This window comes from Rhinoderma darwinii, chromosome 10, assembly GCF_050947455.1.
Source record: "Rhinoderma darwinii isolate aRhiDar2 chromosome 10, aRhiDar2.hap1, whole genome shotgun sequence".
Lineage (NCBI taxonomy): Eukaryota > Metazoa > Chordata > Amphibia > Anura > Rhinodermatidae > Rhinoderma > Rhinoderma darwinii.
Window position 1 is genome coordinate 45,874,910 of NC_134696.1, and position 9,023 is coordinate 45,883,932.

Here is a 9,023-nt window from a genome sequence, read left to right on the forward strand (position 1 = left end):
GCGCCATTGCCATATTGTAACCACGTGTAATAGGAACAGTTTCCCTTTAAGTCAGCACCTCAGCACTGCTGTACTTACTGTACTAACTAGTCTAATTAAAAATGCTAAAGATTATGTGATGACAAATTTTCTTGGAACGGTCGTTTTGCCGCTGGTTACATAAATCTCACAGTAGGGGATGGTGTAATACAAGCGTGATAAGCTGTCACGTGTGTGGAATTCGTTTTATTTTCCACCAGGAACTTTATTTCCTACAGTTCTTGATGGGAAAGAATCTGGAATCCTGGATGTTAACTTCCTAAATTGGTGGAATATACTCAGGCACTTGTATCTAAGAGTAGGAGTTGCAGCTTCAGAAAACTTCACATCGTATAAACGTGTTTCCGCTGGTCTGCTTAAAGGAAAACGACACCTATAAATGAATGAGAAAACACTGTCCAATTTGTCAGTCTGCAGGGTAAAGAAACAAACAGTCATGTAGAAATCTGGCACAGAAGTTAGGGCTTTTCATGTATTGGTTTTCTCCCTGTTTCGGTTGGTGTGTCTCAAGGGGTGGTGGGGTCAAATCAGTAGAAGGAAGTTTCTACTACCTTCCAGTCAGAGACAAAGCAGCGTGAGACCTGCGCTATTTCCTAAACCTATTCTCCGCACAGTCTAAACTGAGGAGAGGAGAGAACTAGAGGGAGATAAAGGGGAGAACTAGAGGGAGATAAAGGGGAGAACTAGAGGGAGATAACGGGGAGAACTAGAGGGAGATAAAGCATGCAGTTATTAAAATATCAATATTTGTTTACAATCCATTCATCCTTGAAGAAATTAGTTTTGGGTAGAAGAGCTCATTATTGACGTTCTAAACAAATTGAGAATTTTGTTTTAATAGTGTGAGCAGATAAAGTAGCCACATTTTGTAATAGCAATCAATGTAAAGAGTTCCTGAATCTGTAACAAGGCCCTCCAAGTATGATGTATAGTACTGGTCTCCTCATATGAGGCAGAAGGGTCTTTTGGGCCTCCTCAGGCTCTAGTGCCGGGTATGAATGCCACCTCTGCACCCCCTGATCGCAGCATAGGGGAAAGCACGTTGGCAGTAGCAATTTCATACCATCCTGCATTAATGGGGTTATCTCATCAAGAAAACCAGTCATAGAGACAGGACCCATGCTGAGGACCCCAAGTTAGAGTGCCTATACCGCTCTGGCTGACCTGGCTGTCAATGTATTACATAGTCGTCCATTCATTTGAATGGGTGGCATGCAATACTACATTTCGCCCGCAGAGGAAATGTAGGCCCGGACAAAACGACCTGGCAAAAACAGCTGAGGGCCAGAGGTTCCAGGAGCCAGACCCATGGGGCAGCTGTTTTCAGAGAGTCTTGATGAGATTCTCCTTTAAAAATCAGATTTTTTTTTTAGAACGTTAAATATCCCTTTATTGCTTCTGGTGTGTATAAAGTGATATCTTAAGTCATAATCTTGCAAATTACAACACCACATGAGCGGGGGAGGAGGTCGGTATGAGACAATAAATTGGAGAATTTTTACCACTCCACAACAATACATACATATAGAACCTCTACTTTGTGTGTGAGCTGGAGGAAGAAGGCAATTAAGTGGCCTGAACAAGTTCATATAGAGGTGAAGCTGGAATTAAACCATGACTGCTTCAGATCCAATCCATGCTTACCATATAATTAATGGCAACGTATAAGATCAGATAAATGTGCAAGTAATGTGAGCGATATTTCATAGGGAATATGAAATTCCATTAAGACATGCAGATGTTCTGGAAATAATAGGCCAAAATTAATACAGTCCTCTCCCCCTTTTCATGTGATAAAAACATCATAAGTGAATACATTATTATATGGTATTGTAGTGAGATGGATGGATAGAGATAGATAGATAGATAGATAGATAGATAGATAGATAGATAGATAGATAGATAGATAGATAGATAGATAGATAGATAGATAGATAGATAGATAGATAGATAGATAGATAGATAGATAGGACTTATTGATTTGTGACAAAAAAACAGATGTTTGCGTTTTCATTCATCCTTTTCAAGTGCTTCCGTGTGACATGCATGGTTTTCACGCACCTATTGACTTCAAGGGGTGCGTGATGTGCGAACAGCGCACAAATATAGGACATGTCGTGAGTTTTTTGCAACGGACTCACATTGCACAAAATTCACGGACTGTCTGCACGGCCCCATAGACTATTATAGGTCCGTACGACGCGCGTGAAAATCACGCGCATCGCACGGACGAATAACACGCTCGTGTAAACAAGCCCTTAGACAGAATTAGTAAATCTGTTTCAATATTGCACTTTGTCCAGCACAAAGATCGGAGAATGGAAGAACATTATACAGTGAAATTCCTTTAATGCAGCATTTCATAATCCAGAAATGTGATAATCCAGCACACTGCAATATAATGTGGAACATCACATGTCCAGAATCAGAAGACTGATCAGAGAACAATTTAGGATCATTCTCTGATTTTAAAAAAACAAAGAAACAGATCTATACGAACTGTCTAACAGTAAAACTGTCCTTGTTGCCTATAGCAACCAATCACAGCGCAGCTTTAATTTTTCCAGAGTAGGTTAAGAAATTAAAGCTGAGCTCTGATTGGTTACCATGGGCAACAAGGACAGTTTTACTGTTAGACAGTACATTTTATTATGGCCCTTCTTCCGGACAGTTTTTTATCCTCACAAGTAACTGATATAAACTTTCCTATAATCCAGCTCCTTCCAGATTCCATTGATGCTGGATGAAACACATTTTACTGTATTAGGCAATGGCTTACAATGCAATACCCTAACATAACATTTATAATGAATTTACTTGAAGCCGTTACCATATAAATGAGGTTTACATATGGAGAGTTCTCGCTACGATGGGAAAAACCTGCCCAGTGCAATTGTTCCCATGCTGGCAAATATCTATGTGCAGCTCAGATGGTCACCCCAATTATCAGGGAATCCGTCTGACTGGGGCCTAACCCTTAATCCACACACCAAGCCTAACACATGGCCAAGCCCAATTATTACCAAATGTTTCTCCTATGGTCCTGCCGTTCCCACTGAACCTGTTATCGCTTCCACGCTCGCCATTAGACGTTATCGTATATGGACAGCTGTTCCAATGCCACAGCTCAGTTCTTTAGTGTCCCCTTAGCACGAAGCCATAAAACTGAATAGCAATACAAGGATTTGTGGGGGTTGAGGAAGATGTAATGGAGATTGGTTGAGGGATACGAGGCAGGTTCCAAAAAATGATACACAATAGATGCCACGGGCAGCCAGCTGTCTCTGATTGATTTGTTCTTTCACAGAACGCTACATAATGTATGCACCCCCTCAACCTATTGAGATCCTGCCAAAAAGGAAAAGATGCACATATGCGGACTTAGCGAAGGGGTTAAAATAAAGACAAAGCCCTTTAAAAAAGCCGTGTCATGATTCAGCTTTCAGTGCTCAGCTGCTCGAATGTTTATAAACAATGGGGCCGGGCGTCGTGTTGGTAAGCTCTTACGCCAAACCTGGTTCATACAGATATAGCAGAGCTCAGTCACAACTCATCACAATATGTTATTTGGGGTTTTACAAAGGCCGCTGGTAAACTCTATTGGATTATTTTAACTCAGATGGTTATTGCAATGCAGTCCTAAAAAGATGAATGACAAACTCAGCTCTGCTACATCTGTATACACTGATATTTTGTTATTTATTCCAGTTCAGAGGGTTCTTTTCTCATGCAACATTACACGATGCAAAGCTACCGATCGGACTTTTGAACTGAAAATGTTACGACCTTATATCATTTTCCAATCCAAATAACCTTCATTGTTACAATTTGTGAGCGGTGATGGTATTGAAACCCCCTAATATGGGGGTATTGTGGGATCTTATTTGCTACAGTGGAAACCATTGTCCTTATAAAAAATAGCGAAATATATCACTGACTATTTAGAAATAGTTTATTATTGCGATATATTAACCTACATATGTAGTAGAGCAGAGTTTGTTTTTGGGGGTAACTCATTGCAATATTTGTTATATAGACATGTCCATCAAGTGTTATACCTGCAGATCAATGTAAGGCCCTGTTCACACAGAATTTTTTGCAGGCAGAAAAAATCTGCCTCAGAATTCCTTTAGTAACGTTAAGGCAGATTTTGAACTGCCTGCGTTTTTCCACAGCATTTTTCGCCCACGGCCATTGAAGCTAATGCAAGGACCGTGGGCAAAAAAATGCAGCGAAAAATACTCGGAAACTAGCGCCACAGTTTTATTTCTGCCTCCCACTGATTTCAATGGGAGGTCAAAGTCGGAAACTGCAGCATGTAAAAACAGGTCACTTTACTTTCCCCGCGAGCGCCCAAAAGCCACCTGATAAACAAAACGCCTCGGCCTTCCATTGAAACCAATGAGGGTGATTTTGGCTGTTTTGTGGCACTGATTCAAACGCTGTTTCCACATCAAAATCAGTGCCAAAAAAAAACAAAAAAAAAAACTCTGAATTGACACTTAATTTTTTTTTTTTAAAAACTGCAAAGACAACAAATGACAAATTCCGCTCTACATCTATTTTTAACCCTATACATTTATTCATTCCAGATAAGATCAGAGTTGATTGTATGAGGATGATCATATAAAGACATTCTCCTATAGACACCAATGCAACGGGGAACCTTCTTATACTTTTTCGTTTGGGGCCATGATCACACACAGTTTTTGGCTCTGTGTTTTTAGCCAAACACAGGAGAGGACACAAAAGAAAAGAGATGCATCAGTCTTTTCTTTAAACCTTTTTTTCCTTTAGAATCGACTTCTGGCTTTTAGGCAAAAAAAAAAAAAGAAAAACAGCCAAAAACGGAGTGTGTGTGATCCTGGCTTCATACAACTATAGGAGTCCTTACATTTGGGAACAACAGGACATTTTGTGTCTTCTTGCTAGATCAAGGCCAGTGTGCACTAGAAAGATCTTCTTTAAATTTACAAGTGGGGAGTTTAAAGCTCAGAAATCCACCAGCATCGCCATCCTTGACTTCATCCACCACATACACAGATGTAGCAGAGTTGAATATGTTATTATTGGAGCTTGCATTGTCAAAACTCATAATGTTGCAGGGTCACATATAGTCCTGTGTAAAACTACAAATAACACATTGTGATGGCATAATGGGCCAACGAACAAACTCAGCTCTGCTACATCTGTCTACCCAACCATGAAAATTATGAAACGACAACAGCTTTTAGGTATAAAAGTCATATAGTTTACTTTCTCTTGCTCATATAGCAATATTCTGTACATTTGTTTGCAAAACAATAAAAACATAACAAAAACATAGAAAACTGTACATGCATAGTTATAGGAAAAAAATACTTTTATCTCTCCAAAAGGAGACATACGTATAACCTCTAAAACCGTTTTCTAGCCAGTATTATGGCTGAACATTGGATTACTTCCAACATGTTATATAAATATATAACTTATTTTAATGCTTTCTTATGTTACATAGTTGCTGTACATAATGGTGGTATATATATCAAAATATATATATAAAAAAACAGTGCAAAACAACTGGGATTACACAAACAAATGCTACATACAAAACATCTGTACATGTCTATTGGTTTGCATAAGCTAAACCAGGGGTTGGCATCCCTTAGCAGTTCCCTGTGTTGCTCAACTACAACTCCCAACAGCTTGGAAACGACCAAACAGGGTTGTAATCTGGCAGGACCTGGAAAGCTGAAGGGTGTCTAAAGCGGAATCCCCCAAGCTGTAGTTTCACATGGTAGGTTGTTGCTACATTCACAGCACTGATACAGACAGGACAGATGGATGCCACCCTGACAGCTTGGCATTCTCCCTTAGCAAGAATAAAAAAGAAAGAGCCAGTATAGCCATCCCGGTGTGCGGACAGAGTGCGTGCAATACTAGAAAGTCCTCAAGGACTGCAGATTTTGACAAGTCCACATCCAAGGCTGGCAAATTGCTTCCAGATAAGAAGCTGCAGAATCTCAGTATTCTGGGGGGAGCCCAACCAATGTACTCCTCCTGCAGCCTCCTTCTCCCCTTCTCTCCTTGGTCTGGTAAGGGATACTTGTTGAGGGTTGTAGGTCTTTAAGTCCCTGATCACTAAATAGAACTAAAATTAAAGGAAAAAACACAAAAAGTTATGATACAATCCGGCTATACAGTCCTAAAAACAGTGCTGAGTTACAGGGAGAGGTTAGTAGTGCACAGCTGAGCCTCCCCCCCCCTCCTTCCATAGCCCTCAGCCATTAGAAGACCCTGCCCTTGTTTATCTTGTGAGCAGTCTCTCTCCAGCCCTGGCCTCCCTCCCCCACCTTCTTCCCCTCTCCTAACCCCCCTTTCCCGCCAGTACAGCTTGTTTTGCAACTTTTTTTTTTTTTTTTTTTCTTTTAAAGAACTTTCCAAGGAGGAGTTAAAGAGATTGAGTAACACTGCCTGGAAAAAAAAACTATCATGTGCACAGTCACCAACTCCCACTTTCTACAACCAAAACAACCTCAGGAACACAACTCTGCACTTCTGCAAATTACTTACAACCAACTCACCCCCCCCCCCCCCAACTGTCCTTAGGTCACACCAGCAGTTTAATAGTCACAAATAGCGCAGGATGGAAAACTTACCTTCATCTGATCTTCTTCCTAGGAGTCTGCTCCAAAGTGCAAAGATGGTGGTGGGCAACTTTTAGGTTGTCAGTCTTGGGGGCTTGTATTCTCTTCCTCTTGGGGAAGTAATCTAAACCAAGAAGAGAATAACAAGGGTTGTGAGAATACGAAGTAAACAACAAGGATACAATGTTACACTTCAGGTCTGCATAGGGTCCATCTTTGGTACATTGTACCAACTTCTAGTGAAGTTTTAGTGGGTGATCTTACCAGTTATGGAAGTGCTGATCTCCCTCTTCCTGAGAAGGGATGAAGTTGAGTGTGTTGATGTCTTAGATGGCCCTTTAACTCCTTGGCATTTCTTGACAGCCTTGTCTGCGTTCTCCTTTGCGCACTCCTGGTTCTCACAAACGGTCTCTGCTGGGGACTCCTCTCTGGTATCTACAGTTGGCACAGGCAGTCTAGAGCTTGGTTGCCTGGACAATGGGGTGGCACTGGCAGGGCACAGTCTGCTCTCTCTGTAAAAGCTTGGCATCTCCTTGCTTTCCAAAGGCTCCCAACAGAAGGTTCCATTAAGTGGTGTTCCAGCTTCAAAATCAAAGTTCCATCGTTGACAGTCAGATGCCTGGATCTCCTTGAGTTGCCTCTTCAGCTCAGATCTCAGCTCGTCATGATCGATAGGACCAAATAAACTTCTACAAACTCCCCTTCCACTGGCACTCATGCCCATCCTGGGCAGCAGTAAGGCTGGCATGTTGTCCTCTTGCAGAGCAATGTTGGCCATCACTGTCTTGTTGATGTTTACTAGGCTGTAATAGTAAGTGTAAAGGCTGAGTGCTCTCTGGATATGTCTGGGCAGGGTTTGGGAAGCTTATATAGAAAGGGAGCAGGAGTGGAGATGAGGAGGGGACCGAGGAGAAGAGGAGGGGACTGGTGGTGACTAGAGGAGAAAACACTGAGATGACTGGGCAGGGAGAAGAGGGAGGAGATCCTGGCAGAGAGCTCCTTTCTTTACCTTTTTGGTTTCCAACAAGGGTGGAGCTCCTGGTCAGGTTAGAAAAAAAAAAATATCACTCCTTCCCTCCCCACTCTACTGCCAACTCCCCATTCACTATACACAAAGGGGAGGGCTCCCAAGCCAGAGGGTTGTAACGTTACTTTTTATGGAGAGAGGAGGGGGTAGTAACATTGACTTGACTTATAAACTGTAACTGATATTTTCTTCTTTGTCTCCTCTCCTGCCCTGTATTATTCCATCTTCCTGAGTGCATCCCAAAGGGCATCATATTCTATCCCCCTGGATTTCATTCTATTTAACCCATTATGCTGCAGGGCTTAATACAAGACTATATTATCAGTTCTGCAGATAATTATAAGAAATAAAAACAGATGGTGTTCAGTGCAGCATAGAAAACCCTATAGATTCTTCTAACCAAAGGACAGTCAGGTGTCTGCTGTAGGATCTCCTTGTACTCAGATGCAGATTTGGAATTTTGTTTCTAAGTTAAAATTGAGTCAGTTGCATCAGTAAAATCCTTGACAGGGAAGGTCTAACATCTGTCCAGGGTCCCCTGTAGGTAAGTGTGTATATGGGGAATACAGATGTAGCAGACCTGGAATAGGAGTACATTGTTTCTGCATTGATAACTGACGTGAGATAATGCAGTAGACTTTACCCGCAGTCCTGTGTAAAATATAACATTGCGATATTATAGTTTAGTGGAGTTGTGCAAAAACACAACACGCGCACACACACACACACACACACACACACACACACGTGTGACCATTGCAGCCAATCACCGGCTAAAGTAGTGACATGTCGACCTCACTGATTTCACCATTGTGGTCAGTGATTGGCTATAGTGTTCACATGTCGAGACGAAACGTCATCACTGGAACGACGTAAGCAAAGACTGGGAGAGGACCAAGAATCATTGGTGTGCAAATGGTGGGGTATTTGAAAGATATGTACAAAAAATATTATTAACCCGGTTCCATTGTTCCCGGAAGCCCTGTAGCTTTTCTAATATTGATGACGCGCCGACACGGCCCCACGTGACTCAGGGCTTGCTTCCTGTGCTGTTCATTTCGGCATGTTATCAATGGCATAACCAGAAGGGGCTGTCACATTGCCTATTTCTGAAGTCCCCCGAGCAGAGCATCAGCTAGCGCTTTGCTCGGGACTCCATCACTGACCGACATTTGGTTAGTGACTTCAGGGGTTTCCTATCGCTGGAGTTCCCGAGCAGAGCATAAGCTAATTCTCTCCCCGGGGACTCCAGCACTGCTGCCAATGTCACTGTCCATATATGGACAGTAACAGTGACGTTGGCAGCAGTGCTGGAGTCCCCGGGCAGAGAA

At 42.0% G+C, this 9,023-nt stretch overlaps 1 protein-coding gene across 1 annotated transcript; it reads right to left on the reverse strand.

Moving 5' to 3' along the window:
- Positions 1-4,599: 4,599 nt before the first annotated feature.
- On the reverse strand, positions 4,600-7,575 carry LOC142661419 (cyclin-dependent kinase inhibitor 1B-like). The gene is made up of 3 exons (XM_075838808.1): positions 6,930-7,575; positions 6,678-6,789; positions 4,600-6,169 (listed from the first exon to the last, which is right to left on the reverse strand). Exons 1-2 carry the CDS (start codon positions 7,441-7,443, stop codon positions 6,680-6,682), a joined length of 624 nt encoding a protein of 207 aa, XP_075694923.1. The 5' UTR covers positions 7,444-7,575; the 3' UTR covers positions 4,600-6,169; positions 6,678-6,679.
- Between the last annotated feature and the right edge of the window lie 1,448 nt (positions 7,576-9,023).